The following is a 17,091-nucleotide window of genomic DNA, read 5'->3' on the forward strand; positions in this document are numbered from 1 at the left end:
TCTCATGACAGTTAAAGGCAGAGTTGAGCTGTTGTTTTTAGCAAAGAAGACTCCAACTGTAGAGCTATTCAATCTCCAGCACACATGTCCACTGATAACTTGTATGTGCCCAAGGCAAAACACCATAGAAAAATCAAAGCAGGTGGACTGCGCAACCTGGACCAAATTGAACAACGTAAATGATTACGAAGCTCCCCCCTCTGCCACTTCAGGTGACGAGGTCTGAGGTCTTGCGACAACTGGGTTCTTTGAAACCGCTTTACTGTTTCATTCAATCATCGTCATCAATACCAAATCATGAGTCTTCAGAGAAAGTACTCAGAACGTCTGAAGCTGCATGCTCCACCTCGTTGTCTTTTTCCAGCATTAAGAAATTCTAATGCACGGTGTATGCAGTGTCCTAGCAAACAATCAGTATACAATCACAGGCAGGATTACAAACAATCGGTCATAATGCGTCATTTGGTACAAGAACTATCCTTGTTACTGCAATAAGATAAGAGACTATCTGCCGAGCCTGGCTGAACGTAACCGCATTGGATACAAAAAGGAATTTGCATACTGAAATTAAATTATGACGCCGTGAAACAGTGGGCTGTCTTCATTCACGAGACAATCGTCACTAGAATTGTGGTGGAAAATGTTGGGATTGGGAGGTGGAGACTTGGCCAACCAGTCACAAAAGACGTGAATGCCTGCTGGTGCGGAATAAGGTACGATTCTGTCGACTATCTAGCACTGAAGAGAGGAATTCCTGATCCATCAAGTCCGTGCGTTATCCTAACGTCTGTAGTGATGCGCACATCTGCAGTTTCCAGCACAAATATGGGCACTGGATTATTCACTATTGAGGATATCAAAGAGTGGAGCATCTTAAATAAAGTTGCTCAGAACATCATGAGCACTAGCAATTATATCTTCTCCGGGATATATCTAGCAAATATCACCCTTTTTAATATGTTCAGGTGTTCTTGTAGTTATTCCAATCATCTGCACATGAGCTGCAAGACCTATAAATTCAATTTAACATTAAAACATTGTACGAAAGACAGTGTGGTAACCGTCTAACGTTACACACGGTCAAAGCCATATGCATCAGTCCCTCCTGTACTGAGACTTTATTTGCAAAACCTACACTAGCAGTTTTAAATCTTATGAGAAACATTCAGGAGTCCCTCCCGAACAGGGACTTCATCTGCAAAACCTAGCAGATTTAAATCTGATAGGATACATAAAAGAGTTAGCGTATGTGAATCTCACAATTTCCCCTTGCTTAAGAGGTCTTCCTCCGTTGACGAGGCAATCATTATATGCTAGTCTTTGGAAGATGTTAGGATTAACGAGTGAGGCTGACGCAAACCAGCCACAGTATACATGGACTTGTGATGGAGCACAGCCAGACATGCACGTGTTCACTATTTGCACGGAAAAGTGTGGCATGCCAGGAGAACCATCAGGGCCTTGGGAAATGCTTATGTCTTTGTTGGTGCACAAATCTGCAATAACATCGCACATGCAACAGCATTACTATTCATTTGCCCAAATAGTCGCCTTGTAAAAAAGTTTCAGGCGAACTGCTCTCTTTGACAATTGATCATCCTTTAATTAGACACAAGTTCCCATCAAGAAGATAAGTAAACTTACTTCTTGTTTGTTGTAGCATTCGCCGGTTACGGTTAAAGCTTCTCCCAAAGAATTTGTTGTCGATGTCGGTACCAAGCATGGCGTTGTCCCACGTTGCAATCTCTGGCAGGTCGGAGTAGAACTTGGTTAAGTCATTGCTTCTCTCAGTACCTACACGCATCGTAGAAGTCACACCCTAATTATGCTCGATAATATTCTTGAAAACAAACATCGTTGCATTGGAACAGATGGAAATTTGAAAACTCAGAGGCAATCTGACAAAAAAAATTATCAGCTGCCACACATATCTAACCAAAGGCAACACGATGATAGCGATGTTTGAAAAACAAGTCTCTAATTCTCCGAAGATAATTGAATCATCTGCGCAAGCATACTAATCTTACTCGCCCAGCGAGAGTCGAAGACTAAGGATTGTTCAGTCATCAGAATTCAAACTGGGGATGCTGGAATAACCAATTAGTATTCTGCTTGGTGATCTTTTTATAAAAAAAAATTGGACCAACTGCAGTCACAATTGAATACTAAGTGATGTGCTCTTTCGCCAATTTACTGTCTTCCATTGCGTGTGCCCCAGGTAAATGAGCATAAACATGGTCAATTAAGTGGCTGGACTTTATCATCAGATGTATAATGCCCAGGAATTTTCACAGAATATGAATCAGTACTCTAAAACGGGTCATGAGACAAGTTGTCAAAACCTGTTCTAAACTCCAGCATGCTTCCAAAATATCCAACTCCGTGGCAGTTTGTTTGATACAATCTGTTTCCTGATCATTTGGAGTCGGATGTCTAGCTGGTGTCTCTTTAGTATCAGAGTCTTCAAAACGAAAATTAAAGGGTTATACATAGATCGTACGAGACTTGGGCGTCATAACGAAGCAACGTCAAAATGGCCGCTTCAGTAACGAGATCAGGCAATCCGAACTACAAATATCTTGAGAATCACTCTAATGTACTGTTGTGCCATCCAACGAGCAAGGACACATCGACATGGAGATAAACAATTTAAGGTCATTACCGATAACATGACGAGAATCCGACATGCGATTCCAATGTTTCGGTCTGCTATCCGCTCTTGTCCTCTGTGTGCCATATTGTATGAAATGCTTACCACTAAGAATGCTGGAAGTAGGCAACTCAAGGTCACTCTCCGCACCTGTGACAAGAAGTGGCATGATTCGCGTCATTCAGAATAGGCACGATCAGATCAACAGCCACTGAGAACTTCAGTGCGCTTGCCACTGCAAACAATGAAGGCTAAAAATAATATAGACTGCAATTCGTCACTGTCGAATAAAATGAGATGTGAAGTCTCAAGCTCAGACCTGTTAAAGCCTCCGCGTGCACAAAAAAATCTATTGGCGAGCTGAAAAAGAGAACGGCGCAAATGATTGCCCGAAAGAAACTTTGCGGAGTACGGCACGTACAATCCGGTACGCGGTGGAGTGACATTTTTGGCTTCCAACTGTGACGATTTTGTTTGCAACAGCGCTAACGTGCAAGCAGGAAGGCTGCAACCGAATGGCATACTGCAGCAGAATTCGGATCCTGTTCATTCTCCCGCAGTCTTCCTCTTCGAACCCGCACTATTGTCTCAAACCGTCGCTCAGAACACTGCAATGACTCCACGTACCATTCACACAATACTTTCGAACATACGCCCTGGCACCTGCCGAAGTGCTGCTTAGATCCACCACGACAGTCAGCTGGATCCCGCGGCCGTTCTTATCTCCACGAGCAACTGAATCTCCTCCCCGAATGTTCAACACCGAGAACACACCACAACGCAAGTCCTTCCCCGTCTTTTTAAGTGCTTCCAGTAAGCAATAATCAGAATCTTAACCTTAACCACGCCTCTCTCGCTCTCTCTCTCCCTCAAGAGAACAACAAGATAATGCTCAGTAAAGCACAGCGAGGTGAAAAAGAAGGGGTAGAAGTCTGAAGACCAAGAGTGCGAACACGACGACCGGGTATTTGTGGCCCGGGTGATAACAAGTCACCCTGCCCAGCCCAGCCCAGCCCAGCCCGGCTGGATCTAACCCCGCCTCCAGTCCCACTCACACAGATTAATTTTGAACAAACACTAATTAACCAAGAGGGACAAACCCCCCCTCAAGCAACGACTTAATTGAGGGGATGACAAAGCAATAAATAAAGGCTCTGAACAACCCTACCCTTTTCTAGGGGATAAAGAACTATCATTTTACTTCGTTCATTATCATCCTTTACTGATGGTACCATTATTACCACCTAGATTTTTAACCTTTACTGTTTATTTCCCTTCTAAATCTAGATGTAGTAGTTTGATATTATGTTTCCTAGTTCATTCAAATCCATGCATGTTCATAAAAAAAGACTTATTGCGTTTGTTTCCACAAAGAAACAACCTCAGTGGATGAATGGATGGATGGACAATAGTTTGCATTCAAAGTAGGTTGAATTTTTCACATTGAGCACCATTCTAACTTTGAACATTTTTTGAAAAAAAAACAGTATCAATGTTTTAAACATAGTGGGTGTTTGTGTGTGTGTCTGTGTAATTCAATCAGTTTTAATAATAAAAACTATTACTTATTATTTTAATATAGACCTAAAATTTAAAATCCAAAATAACATTAATTTCTAATTATTAGATGAAACAATATTTATTTGTAAGGATCATTGTTCTTCTTTGATCATACCTTTATTAATATTCTTCTTTAGTTATTTTCTTAGAAAAAAGATTAGTTGATATAAACCAACTTTTAATTGCTATATAATATGTAAATTTTTGTGCTAAATCTCATTAAAGCAATAACTTTTTTTGTCTTTATATATATATATATTTATATATATATATTTATATATATATATTTATATATATATATATCATAAAAACAGTCAGTTACTTATAAATTGTCCATGAAAAACTGTACTTGTTCTTTTAAATCCTACCATTGCTCCATGATATTTTATTTTTTTATAAAATAATAATAATAATAGTAATAATCAAATTTTTTAATACAACTTTTTTATTAAGATAGTCTTAATTTTTATCATTTGTTACACTATCAACATCTTTTTTGTTGCCATTTTAAAAATCATGTTGTATACAAAGTTATCTTATAATAATTATATATTTTTTCCAACTTTGCTTTGAATCTCCACATGTTGATATTGATGTAACATAAAAACATTAAAAAATATATTTTATAATTTAAATTTGTTAATATTTAAATTTTACACATCTATTATATAGATTTGGATATATCCCAAAGAGATAAAGAAGTCTTTTGATTGGCTAAGAAGAAAGGAACTTGAGAAACTTCGAGAACATAAGAACAAACATAGAAAACAAGAAACATGAAAACAAGGGAACTAGAAAACATAGGAACTAGAGAACATGGGAACCAAGGAACATGGAAACAAAGGAAGGTGGAAAAGAGGGAACATAGAAACAAAGAAGCATGAATGAATGAAAAAATGGATCGATGTGCTAGAGATTGTAGTGCCAAATGGCACAAGTTTTTGTTACTTTATCTATAAGTTGCAACTTATTTAAGTATGATATTATATCATTGTTGGTACAAACTTAAATTGAATTTGGTTCTCTGATTATTGGTTTAATTAGAAATCAATATTTAGATTAGACAATTTATTAGATTAAAAGCATCATAACATATAGTGATAGTGGTGAAATTAAAGAGGTGATGCATTTAAATTATTTAAATATCTGATTATGAAAGTAACAATTTAAAATACTTCCAAGTACTTAGAGTATTGTGTATGTGCTAAGATGACTTAGAAGAGTAAGAAAATGCACTAAGTGGACTAATTAAGAACTACAAATTAAAATTTTAGAAAGATTTGCAAAATATAATTGTAATTAATGATAAAACCAAATTAATACGTTTTCATACACTGGTACTTTAGAAAAAAATTAAAAAACAGCATTCATAACTGCTTATAAAACTTTAAAAATATATAATTGAACCAAGCAGGATTTGATCCCAAATTCTACTCCAACTACCATTTGCATGAACCAATCTATATCATTTTAAATTTTTATTATAATAAAATTAGTCTACATGTAGTTTTTTTTCAAAAAATTACCAACATATCATTTATCCATGCCACACTAATTCAATCTAAAAATTTACTATGAAAAATCTCAATAAATCCAATGATGACGTTAGAAACATTCAAAGTCATTATTTCAAAAGGCTCCCAACATACACTGAGGATCCTGCCTTTCAAAATTCTATCAATGTGAGATGTATGAGATCAAATGCAACATAGAATTTTCTCACTTCTTTAGCTCCCTTGTCAACAATCTTACTGGAAACAAAAACAAGCATCACAAACTTTGACCTCTTTATTTTAAAGGTCAATGTTGGGAATAACTCTGGCTCACAATTGCAAACGGACTGTGGGTGAAGCTCAAGCACTCAAGTTTTCTGAGGAATTGGACGTTGTCTAGTGCACCAGTTTCTTTCAGGAGTTAAACGAGGGTAATTAGGTTATCAGAGATGGAAGGAGTTGTATAAGTTTAACAGCAAAAATGGGTTGTTCAGTTTGTGGATATGACAGATAATGACAGTGAAGGAAGGCAAACGACGAAAAGAGATTAGAAGTTGACGCGTGCATCGGGTGAGGCAGGTCAGGGGAGGAAAGATGCGGTGGGAAAACTATAACATTCATTGCATTGATATTCGTTGCACAATTGAGACAGTTAAGTTCCGGCACAAATTCTGTTTAGGTTTGTCAAATGGGTTATCCCCGCCACCACTCGTTGATGCTGCTGTCTTCGGATGGAGGGTAATATGGATTTAGAACCCGAGATGAGAGTCTCCGTTTCTTCGACTTCCTTTCCGTTAATGTGCTCTCTACTACGGAGTGCACCAGTGGATACGGTTGGAACGAATGTGTCTGGTGTTCTCGCCCTCGTTAGTGCAAGCTAGCTTCAAAGCTCCTGGTGCATTATTCTAAGACCCAGACACTTGGCTGGTCTTCCAGAAATTATCTTTCAATTTTTTTAGTAATCTTTAGGAAAAAAATACCACTACTATGCTGCCGGCTCCTCAGCACATATCTCTATACATTCCAGTATTTACAAGTTTTTTAGTCTACAAAGAAATAGCATCTCCAATGGCATTAGACTCCAGGAAATGATTCGGATGTGATGCACTGACGTAACGTGGAGATTTAGAGGGTGTCTGTAATGTGCCAGGTTTGTTGAATGGCTTTGATTGTTCAAGTTCAAAACGTTTGGTACAGGGCGACAGTGAATGTTACAGCCATGGATGCGGCAAACACGGCCACAACACCTGCTAGGCTTCCCTCCCGTTTTATTAGGCAGCGTTCGCCTGGATACAAATAACATAAACATGTAATGCGCAAGGAAGAAACTGAACTGAGAGTTTTCTAGAAAACCGGAAGACGATCTCAATAATAAGCTACCATGGAAAGATCAGGTTTGCAGTCTGGTGTGTGAACTAGACTGGTTGAGTAATATTCACTTTTGGAGATTCAAGTCAAAAACAGACTCAGCATGATGTAGTTTACTGCTCAAATTCTCTCTACACACATCGTATTAAAATGATTGTGATTTCTTCTCCATTCTTTTGAGTGTGACTTTTAATTTATTTGTTCCTAGAGGTAAAGAGGTAATTTGGTTAGAATCACTAAAAAGAAACAAACGAATGGTGTGAACAAAACAAAAGCGAATTTGGTTAAGAAAACATTTGTTTACATATCTGGATTCTGATCAACTAGAGAGATTACAATAAATTTAAACTCTTACCAGTCCAGACCATAACACCCAAGGATGATACAATCCCAAGAACGTGGGCATCTTTGCCAGTTTCTCTGCATCCATAACCACCATGAGCAAAACCAAAATGATAAATAAATATAAAGTAAATATATTTTTTTTAATTGTACATAAAACAGGAAACGTTTTTAGAGGAAGAAAAACAAGTAGAAGAAAAGTAAATAAAAATAATACGAGAAAAAACCCGAAGCATTAATTTCTGAAATACCAGACAAAACTTTCGAGAATTGTGGAACTCACACATTGAGACGTAACGCTGAAACCGCCAACAGGAAAAAAAGACCAAGCCCTGTTCGGATGAACTCAAGGTTCAAACCATCATCCTTCACCCAAATGGCAATACAGTAACCTAAATGGAATGCTGCGAAGGCAAGTGTCAACATTGGCAAGAGAAATATATGATCGTCGGCATCGTCGTCCCCTCCGCCACCTCCACCGTGGCCATCCCCGTCGTCACCTCCTTTTCCATTACCAGGAGGACCACCTGAAGAAATGACATCACATTAAGGACAGCTAAGCGATTCACAGAAACATTGATGCACAACACGAAAAACATGTTCTCTCCCAATGATGTGGAAGAAGCTATAAAAGATAACGAACAGACGTGCAGGGGAACTTGCTCACGGATAGAAATCCTTCAACGAGTGTGATAACAATCTGCAGCGAGTTGGCAAGATGGATTTGGAGAGTACAGTGTTTCACAACACCGGTAAGCGAAAGATGTTATGCTTCATCAAATGCAACCTCAATCTCTCAATAAAACTACACCTAAAACAGAAGCTTACCAGTGCTCTCTTTCTGCTTGGCCTCCTCCGCGAACCCATTCATCATCTGTATAGCCCAGGGGCTATACTGTATCTCCAAGTTGGTGCGCACACTCATATCACTCCAATTCCTCTCCACCAAATACTCAGGAAATGGGGCATCATCTTCTCTGAAGCAAACAACTAAAGGATATGTCGCAATCATCCTGGAAGTGACAGCGATCCCCTCAACAGAGAGACGACACATAGGTGTAGTAGCACTAGAGATAGACATCGTTTTAGAATGAGAGAGTCCGCAAGCGAATTGCCAGTTTGGTCTGCCTTGGCAACACAATGTATGCACACACGGTGCCATGTTTACCAAGCCTGTGGCTTAACTCCGAGATTGAGTATTGTCAGAGAAAGGCTTGGTAAAAGAATACAGGGTATTAGCTATTGGAAAATCCAGTCGTATAGGCATGATCCAGTCGTTTTAGGATGTAAATCCATAGCAGGGGAGTTACTTGCACACGATAATAAGAAAACCCACTCCACAGAAGAAATCACGATCTCATTCTCACATCTGTCAAGACATAACAACAACCAAGCGGACGTCACACAGAGACAAGATCATAGCTAAAAGTTGCATAAAATTTTGAAAAAATCTTGAAAAAGAATTATCTATACAGACGAAGTATTTAGCTCACCTCAATCCAATTTTTTTGTGAAAAATAAAATACAAAGACAAATCTAAGCGCTTATCATAATCGTACGTCAACTGTATATGAATTGTGCTATGAGAATTAATCACACAGAAATCTACAAAAATCCGTGATGATCAATGATGTCAACTCAGAATATACTAATTATGTGGATACGTAATATCTTTCACATTCAACAGTAAATAAATTTTGAAATAAATGAACGCACCGGAAGGACTCAATAATAAACTTTTTCTTCTGCTGCATAATGCAGCAATCAAATCCCTACTCTGATGTGCTTAAGATCCAGAAGCAAGAACTTCAAGCTAAGAATGGGTTCCAACTCATTAAAAAAACCAATTATACCAAATATCACTAAAAAAAAAGGAAATCCAATTGAAACATGGTAGACCCTGATCTATTCGGTACAGTTACTAATGTACTCGAGTAACCAATACTCTGATCACATATCTAAACCCCATTAAATCCCCACAGAAGTTCTTCCCTTCATAAACTCGAACATATATGCAATGTGGTCAATCAACGTTCAAAACCTCCAACGGAACCTCAAAAAGACTTCACAAGAAATAAGGCACCAAGTCCACTTGAGTGTCATATCAACTACAAATTCGACGCATAGTTGCGTGTAGAAACTCATATTTATGAAATGCCTGTCGCCAATTCTGGACTCACAGAATTACTTCAAAATTTGCCAAGTCTTTCAACAATGGAATGTGAACCATATAGCCAACTGATACAGATTAGGAATCTCCCTGTCTAGGATTCAACTTAGACAACTCAACCAGACAGCTCAAACACGCGAAACGCATAAAATTACCCCGCGGCGCCATGACAAAAAAGGATTTCCACAGACGGCCCACAAGCCTCCCAAGTCGACAGAAAAGAACGTAATAACCATATCCTCAAATTCAAACTCTATCCTCAGTCCACAAAATCAGCAAATGCAATGACACAGTCACCTCAAAACTTCATAAAAACCTTTCAGGATTAAGCTCCATCACTTTGCAATGCCAACAACAGCCACAGAGCCTCGAGACGCAGTACCAGCAACTGCCATCTGCCGCTTAACCAAGCTCAGTCTATCATTTCTCAGAGAGCTTGAGTTCCTGTTTCAGCAACTTGCCCGAATTTCTACAAATTCAGGCGAATTCTACATGAAACGCGACTTCCAGCTTCTCAAAACCGAACAAGCGAGAGGGAGAATTTAACAGCCAGCAGCATTAAGTCCAGGCAGACGACGATCGAGGCTTACACTGCAGCTGCGATTGTCGTCAACGTCACAGTGTCGGGGACTGACCCGGCGAAGCAGCGGGCGACTGAGTGGGTAGGTGCGAGGCAGTACTGACTGAGTGGGTAGGGGCTCGTTTTCATTGGTTCCTGGTGACCGGCGTCTCGTTGGGTGCAGGCAGTACTGAGTGAGAGATATTTGTCATGGGGGAAAGTGTAGGCCCTGGGTGTTGTTAATGAAGGGAGTAGGTCCTTTCCCCCAAAACTCTAAAGTACCTTTCAAATTCTCCTCTTTTTTATAGGGAGGTCGAGAACCACGGTCGTAGGGCTTCAGAGTGCCCTGTAGACGGCCACACCAACTCCAACTCTATCTCGAAAATGCTTGCCAATGTAGAATTCGTGTCTTCTCAAAGCATGATCCAATTCTAGATGTTTCCATGACGGTGTTTCAACAATTACTCTATTTTTGTGAAGTGAAAAATAATAGAAACCAAAATCAAAGTTTGTGAATTTAGTTAATGCCACTTGAAGCAAAAGTTGGCATTTTGTTGTAATCTTGTTATAGAAAATTGTAGATTTATTTACATTTTTTGATGTGAGGAGGTGAAAATTTTTAAGTTAATTTTTTTGTGATAATGTCCAGTTTTAATTTTTTAATTTTCCATTGTCAAAAGAAACTGTAGAAGAGCCATGGAAAGAAAGGTAATCTATTTTGACCATGTAAATCTAGGGGGGTCTTTATACCTAGAAGTGGTTTTTTTTACTTGGTTATTTTTAAAAGCTTTTGACACTACTCCTCAATTTTTTCTAAATTTTACCTCTTAAAATGAGCCCAAGGGGAATTCTAGGGCACAATATTATTTATGTAGAAAAGAAAGCATTGCCTCATATTTTTCTCTTAGAGCTTTTGGACTAATTTTTCTAAGTATGAAGTCAACTTAGTGAGACTTCTCAATTTCAGCCAATCAAAGGATTTAAAACTTTTGACCTCTCAATTTGTCACATTAATATAAGATATTCCTAACATAGGCCCAACGAAAACTTTAGGAGACAACAATATTTATATTATGTGTAATAAAAATACATTCTGCTTCATCTTTTCTTCTTCAATTACTAGGATTGATTTTTCTACGTTTAAGACCAATTTAATGATGAATTTCAATTTCAATTTTTTTTTTTTTTTTTTTTTTTTTTTAAGTTGTGAATGCTCATCTTACTCTCTTAGTACAAAGTCCCCCTATTTAAAACATTTCAATCTTCAAAAATCATTGTCAAATATTTATATATATATATATATATATATATATATATATATTAAAAAATCATGAAAAATATAGAAATGTTTAAGGAGCCACAATATATATTTTATAGATCTTTAAGCACTAAAAGGCCAATTAAAGACACAAAGAGAGGGCTCAACATGTAAGTAGACGACTTTCCTCTACATACAAATCCAAACATCTGTTCATCCATGAGGTGGACTTTGACGTGTTTTCGGAGCTAGGGTTAGGTCGTGCTTTGGCGAACTGAATGCAAAATGTGCCTGGTGGTCCTCTTGGAGCGTCCGGCTTGAGACAACGGAACGGCAGTTTCACCAACTATGGCATAACATGGGTCCCTAAAGCTCCGGCTTATTGAGAGAAGGAAAAGAAAACGTACGAATGGGTGCCCCACTTGGTTGCAACTTAGCTGATTCAGCAAGCTCATCCTGAGCTTTGTACCAGAATGAGAGGAAGACCAAGTACACTGCTTCAGTGTTGGAGCCTTCCTCTGAAATTTTATCGTGTACAAGGATGCTTCAAAATACGACGCTAGTTTTCTAGTTTTCTCGCTTTCAACGGTCGTCATCGGTTGGAAGCTCTAAGAGTGAGTCGTCATACTGAGCGTAGCTTTGGCAGCTCTGAGGAAACTTTGATCAGATCGTGGTGTGGGTTTCAGGGCATCCGCGTTTGCATTGAGAGAGAAGGTGGAGACGGAACAGTATTGGTTGGAGTTGTACCTCGGAATGCTGACTTTGAACAGATCCGTCGTGGCTTTCATGTGCTAAAAGTCCCTACACCCTGAAACCCACTGTGGGAGGCAAAGCCTGGACGTTTTGGAACCTTCTTCCTCTTCCAAGTTACAGTGGGATAGAGTGTATAGTTGACAGCTAGAATATTATTATCAAACAAACCTTGATCACAAGATGAATCAGACTAATACCCGTTGCATCCCGAGTTGCATGTTTGTTTCATAATATCGAAAGGACAGTAGATGCTGGAGTTTTGTATGCATGACATGGATGATTCTTGATACACATAAGATCTCAAGTTTGGACCCAGCTCTCCACTAGCTGCTTGCTATACCTTTTTGATAATTTATTTCATACATACAAAACCAGTTCGACGTACTGCATCCTTAATTGGGCTCATCATCATTGAGCTAACAATGTAAGAGGACATGCCAAAAACATTTGGACCTACCCAATTTTTTGATTAAGATGAACAACTATTACACATATTCACATCTAAAAATACCTTCTTCTTGACCACATGAGACTTAATATCTGAGGAGTGCTTTAATTAGAACTATCATTCTTACATTGCAAGGCTCGTGTCTGACATGGATCTGACCCTTGCTAATACCTAAAATGAAAAAGAAACAGAATTGAAGTTGATCTAGTTTACAATATTTAACATCTGGGGTATTAGGCCTATCAAAAATGGCACGAATAATATGCTTGTCGATACTAGAGCTGTCATCCGAACAAAATTTGTTGACACCCTAACCTAATCAGAGTATTGGAATTTGCTAAACCAATACACAGGATACCTTGGACAATTTAGAATCTTCCTCGAACAAATCTTCTTTGGTGCTCTACAACGGGTGTTTTAAGTCGGGCTCCCAACATCTATCGACAATTACAAGTCTTCTATGCTGTTCAAAATCTATTTTGGGTCTGAATGTGATGAATTGTAACTCCAGCCCGAGTTCAGTTGGTGAGTATGTTAATCCAAGGAATTGATGAAACTTAACCATTAAAATCTGGGTGGAGCGCGTGAGGATACTGCATCCTTTCAAAGGTAGATCTGAAGACCTAGAATGTAATGACTACTGTTTCTGTTTGCTACGCTCAACCAGAGAAGATATAACAAAACTCCTTCTATAAAGAAGGATCTCAGAATTGACAGAAAGATTGAATAAGGATGGTAGACCAACCCATGCAACCAGAGTGGTGAATTTCTGACCCAAGAAGAAAGCATCTGGTCAATTCTAACAGATGTGACCATATGTCCCACGCTCGCTTCCCCTATTACAATTACAGAAAAGGTCCTCTGATTTATCCCCTGGCACCAGCACACGGCTGATACGACATCCTCAAACCCTTCGAGGACCTCGGTACACACCTAATTCTTTTCTTCTCACGGTACAGAGAGTGGTTTATACAGCAACATCCAACACGAAGTGTCACAATCAAAATGTGTAGAGCAACATCACAAGAGGCGGCAACTCAACATCTATAGTTTATTGATGGTATTTTATTACGAAGCTTTGATGTGAAGGGCCATGTTGATGATGAGCTGCAATAGTCAAAATACAAGCAACAGGGAACAAGAATTAGGTGTGTACCTGCTGGCAAGTCGAATTGGACGCACTTTCCGGGTAGTGACCAAAAACCTCTTAATGGCTTCATAGCACACTAAGAAGACTGCAGATGCTGGAACCTGCTCCCAATCCATGAGTTAGGTTCTCAGGACAGGCAGCTGGACAATGATGCAAGTAGAGTCAGCCTAATCTCGTTGCTACTTGTATTCAAGTTTTCAGAATTTTGAAGTTTCCTTCATGTTAATACCATGCTCTCTACCACTTTCTGTCTGTTGTGAAGTCTGTCCACGTAGGGACGAGGAAATATAGGTTGATGAGTTGACTTTGTTGAAGAAACTTAAGTTACAACAACTGGCTAAAATACAACAAAAGGAAAGAAAGAATACCAACTTTGTACAGAACGCGAGGTACCATCCCTCTACCGAATCCAGCGATACCCTGAGATCAAACAACAAACAAACAACCCTGACATTCTCAGACATTACATTATTGAAGGTACCAAATAATTATATTACAACTCCACAGCAGACACAATCATTACTAAGCAATCCAGTTACCTCCTCCAACCATATCTTTTGTAGAGTAGCCTGCAAGCCCATGTAGACCAATGGATCTGATGGATTCTGAGTCATCACTCGAGTCTTCGCAACGTCCAATGGTGTAGTCAAGGTACAGGCCACCGCTCCAGCTAACTAGTTCATTCACCCAAGTGCATTTTTACCACCCCTTCTTCTTAGAATCTTGACAATTGAAGATCTGCTATTAATAAACTTCTACATGCTAAAGTAATTGACAAGAGCACAACCTATACAACATTTCCTAGCTCTTGGACTGATCCTAAACCCTAAACCTGAAAACGAAGTGACGATAGTGATAGGACATACTGCACCAATGCAGAGATCATGCACAAGTCGTTTTGAATTTTTTTGATCCATGTGGAGATTTTCTCTATGTGAGTATCGCTTCTTCAGGTATTCAAAGGTCATGAATTGCAGCGCTGAATAGGGTATATCCCTGGCAACCTGCAACGGCAAAAGTAATCAATACTTAAACTTCCTTTGTCCTCCATATCACAAAGGTATCCTACTACGAAATCCAAACAAGTCATCACAGACTACATCGAATTCGAATCATAATAAACAGAAACCCTGCGTACTCACGGGCAAACGTGGAGGCATTTTGGATTTACCAGACTAAGCTGGCCACATTGTCTATGAAAAGGACCCTAGCCTAACGCACTGCTTACGCAATCACTCTAAGAGACGGATAACCAGACAATTTACTTGCATGGAATAGCCGCAGTAGAAACCTGGCAGACCTTCGGTGGCCCACACTGCTCGAGTAGCTTGAAATATATCCCTAAAACATTTTCATTCACACTTTCACTTTTATGAGGCAAAAGTTAAACCACAAGCATCAAAATTAACATTTATCCAGACATTTAGTGCCAGCCTAACATTCAGATGGTTGGCGTACCTGTAGATCCCAGCCTGCACTCGCTGTTTAATCACTTCCGGTGGCACTCTAACTACACTTGCTGCTACGTTACCAACCGCAGCTGCCAAGAGAGGAACAAAATCCTCCAAGGTCTGAAAGGGGGCAGGGAAACTAGAAGATGCCCTCTCAATGGCATTCTTGGAGCATTCATAACACGCCACAAAGACTGCCGATGACGGAGCTGAAACAGCAACTGATGCAATGAACCCTGTGTACAATTTAGGGATGCCTCCGTCTCGCACAATACCGGCCAGGCATTGTGCTAAGTTGCTGTAACTCCCTCTCACTTCAGCAGAAGCCTGACCCTCAAACACAGTCACAAACTCAATTCCAAAATAACTCTTTCGTAAATTATAGGGTCAAGAATCAGAATCAACGTGACAAAGTGTTAACCCAAAACCATAACCTGCTAAAATTCACGGCAGTCCCTTCCTGTGAAAAATTCCAAACAATTCCAAGTAGCAACCATGTTAAGTTAAAATTCTAAGCCTGATATGAATTTTAACAGAAATATCACCTAGTACACGCAAGTATCAATTTTAGTGTCTCACAATCTCCAAGTGATGTACCTAAAGAATTAGAAGTTACGATACTGAACGGAAACAAAACCTACAACACGGACGCACAAGAGCACCTCATGTACAGTCAGACAACACAATAGCACGCATTCTTTGAAAATTCCTTCACATGTTTGATTATGGGATATTCAATCATAACCTGTGAGATAAAGTCTTAAACCCTAAACCCTAATTTCATGAACTTCACGTTGAAAACTAGCTTTGAAATTGCGAGACAACATCTACATACACGAGTCGACATTTCTAAGCAGGTCAGCTAACAGCGAGTCTTCGAGGGTACCTAATTCAAGCACCAAAACCAAAACATGTTGAATTGTTCAACAATTCTTCATAAGCAATTGACATCAGTGATCACACTCAACGTTGAAAACAATTCAAAAGAATAAAAAAGAATAAATGACATAAAATGGAAACCCCTAATGTACAAAAATTCACTCTGAAAAGTCTGAACCATTTCAGGGATCGTTTTCCGTGTGGGCCTGAAGAAAACTACCAGTTCAGCTCTAAGACCGAGATTTCCAACTGAGTCAATTACCTGCAAAATCGTTTTGGCAATGTCAAGGGGCTGCAACACAAGCTTTGAACACAGAGATGCTGTTCCGCCTGCGACCAAATTATCAACCCAGTGTGAGGACGACGACGAGGAAACCGCCACAGCGGAGCCATTCCTCGCCGATCCTGCTTGGTCCCTCACCATGCCCGTTTCAACTCCGCATCTCATCCCTGAAGGTAAAATGTTCACAGCCAATGTGCCGGACACAGCAGCGACAATGGGGCTCTTCAAGTCATGCCTCATCAAGCTCAAGCTCAAGCTCACATTCGAACAGGCCACCGAGACTTACACAACCAGTGAATGGTATCCGTTAGGGTGTTGCATATTAGTGCAACTGAGAAGTTGGTGTTTCCATATTTTGAACAATTTGAGACCAATTTTTTGAAAAAACTAAAGAAGTGTATGGATTCATGTGTTTAATTTTAATTTTTTTAAAAGTACATTTTTGGCCTTTAGAACTATAAATACAATTATTGGTGAAGAGGCTAAGCTGTTGTAAAAATAAGACAATATAATTTTATTCATTTTAGCAATAAATCTATATTTACATTTATACATATCTAACTTATCATTTCAACATTAAGAATCCATTCTAATGCTATAAGTAAGAAACATCAATACTGTCTTTTTTTCCTCTTTCTTTCTATGTCTTGAAGTTAATTGAGCTTTGATTTTACACACAATTAATTACAAAATGAATAAAAGATAACTTCCAAATGTTTGTCCTGAT

At 39.0% G+C, this 17,091-nt stretch overlaps 3 protein-coding genes across 13 annotated transcripts; all 3 read right to left on the minus strand.

Annotated features, from left to right (window-relative positions):
• Window positions 1-541: 541 nt before the first annotated feature.
• LOC112294314 (uncharacterized) lies at window positions 542-3,548 on the minus strand. Of its 2 annotated transcripts, XM_024544609.3 has the most exons (5): window positions 2,970-3,548; window positions 2,663-2,800; window positions 1,645-1,794; window positions 1,261-1,496; window positions 542-805 (listed from the first exon to the last, which is right to left on the minus strand). In XM_024544609.3, the coding sequence occupies exons 1-5, from the start codon at window positions 3,094-3,096 to the stop codon at window positions 776-778; spliced, it is 681 nt and encodes a 226-aa protein (XP_024400377.1). In that variant the 5' UTR covers window positions 3,097-3,548; the 3' UTR covers window positions 542-775. The 2 variants fall into 2 exon arrangements, with proteins under 2 accessions (XP_024400377.1, XP_024400376.1); XM_024544608.3 differs by lacking the exon at window positions 542-805 and having other exon boundaries at window positions 1,003-1,496.
• A 2,750-nt stretch (window positions 3,549-6,298) lies between these two features.
• Window positions 6,299-10,197, minus strand: LOC112294211 (uncharacterized). Of its 4 annotated transcripts, none has more exons than XM_090243664.1 (5): window positions 10,174-10,197; window positions 8,242-8,782; window positions 7,697-7,940; window positions 7,427-7,491; window positions 6,299-6,989 (listed from the first exon to the last, which is right to left on the minus strand). In XM_090243664.1, exons 2-5 carry the CDS (start codon window positions 8,573-8,575, stop codon window positions 6,883-6,885), a joined length of 750 nt encoding a protein of 249 aa, XP_090099790.1. In that variant the 5' UTR covers window positions 8,576-8,782; window positions 10,174-10,197; the 3' UTR covers window positions 6,299-6,882. The 4 variants fall into 4 exon arrangements, with proteins under 4 accessions (XP_090099790.1, XP_024400230.1, XP_090099788.1 ...); XM_024544462.3 differs by lacking the exon at window positions 10,174-10,197 and adding an exon at window positions 9,966-10,133; XM_090243662.1 differs by lacking the exon at window positions 10,174-10,197 and adding an exon at window positions 9,881-10,131.
• A 2,485-nt stretch (window positions 10,198-12,682) lies between these two features.
• On the minus strand, window positions 12,683-16,659 carry LOC112294082 (uncharacterized). 7 transcript variants are annotated; one of them, XM_024544227.3, is made up of 8 exons: window positions 16,344-16,657; window positions 15,210-15,529; window positions 15,017-15,092; window positions 14,618-14,755; window positions 14,291-14,425; window positions 14,124-14,171; window positions 13,758-13,852; window positions 12,683-13,545 (listed from the first exon to the last, which is right to left on the minus strand). In XM_024544227.3, exons 1-8 carry the CDS (start codon window positions 16,602-16,604, stop codon window positions 13,506-13,508), a joined length of 1,113 nt encoding a protein of 370 aa, XP_024399995.1. In that variant the 5' UTR covers window positions 16,605-16,657; the 3' UTR covers window positions 12,683-13,505. The 7 variants fall into 7 exon arrangements, 5 of the variants coding, with proteins under 5 accessions (XP_024399995.1, XP_024399994.1, XP_024399997.1 ...); XM_024544226.3 differs by having other exon boundaries at window positions 13,132-13,540; XR_016497887.1 differs by having other exon boundaries at window positions 13,277-13,540; window positions 14,120-14,171.
• Window positions 16,660-17,091: the final 432 nt, after the last annotated feature.

This window comes from Physcomitrium patens, chromosome 17, assembly GCF_059467195.1.
Source record: "Physcomitrium patens ecotype Gransden chromosome 17, ASM5946719v1, whole genome shotgun sequence".
NCBI classification, from domain to species: Eukaryota; Viridiplantae; Streptophyta; class Bryopsida; order Funariales; family Funariaceae; genus Physcomitrium; species Physcomitrium patens.

Excerpts from the sequence above, each read along its gene's own strand:
- LOC112294314 (XM_024544608.3), bottom strand. The coding sequence starts at position 3,096 with ATGTCACTCCACCGCGTACCGGATTGTACGTGCCGTACTCCGCAAAGT. Across the intron at positions 1,795-2,662 it reads GGATTCTCGTCATGTTATCG|GTACTGAGAGAAGCAATGAC; the intron begins GTAATGACCTTA and ends CGATGCGTGTAG. Across the intron at positions 1,497-1,644 it reads AATGCTACAACAAACAAGAA|ATTTGTGCACCAACAAAGAC; the intron begins GTAAGTTTACTT and ends ATGTTATTGCAG.
- LOC112294211 (XM_090243664.1), bottom strand. The coding sequence starts at position 8,575 with ATGGCACCGTGTGTGCATACATTGTGTTGCCAAGGCAGACCAAACTGG. Across the intron at positions 7,941-8,241 it reads CAAGCAGAAAGAGAGCACTG|GTGGTCCTCCTGGTAATGGA; the intron begins GTAAGCTTCTGT and ends TCATTTCTTCAG. Across the intron at positions 6,990-7,426 it reads GGGTGTTATGGTCTGGACTG|GCGAACGCTGCCTAATAAAA; the intron begins GTAAGAGTTTAA and ends ATTTGTATCCAG.
- LOC112294082 (XM_024544226.3), bottom strand. The coding sequence starts at position 16,604 with ATGAGGCATGACTTGAAGAGCCCCATTGTCGCTGCTGTGTCCGGCACA. Across the intron at positions 14,756-15,016 it reads ACTGCGGCTATTCCATGCAA|GTTGCCAGGGATATACCCTA; the intron begins GTAAATTGTCTG and ends TTGCCGTTGCAG. Across the intron at positions 14,172-14,290 it reads AAAAGATATGGTTGGAGGAG|GGTATCGCTGGATTCGGTAG; the intron begins GTAACTGGATTG and ends GTTTGATCTCAG.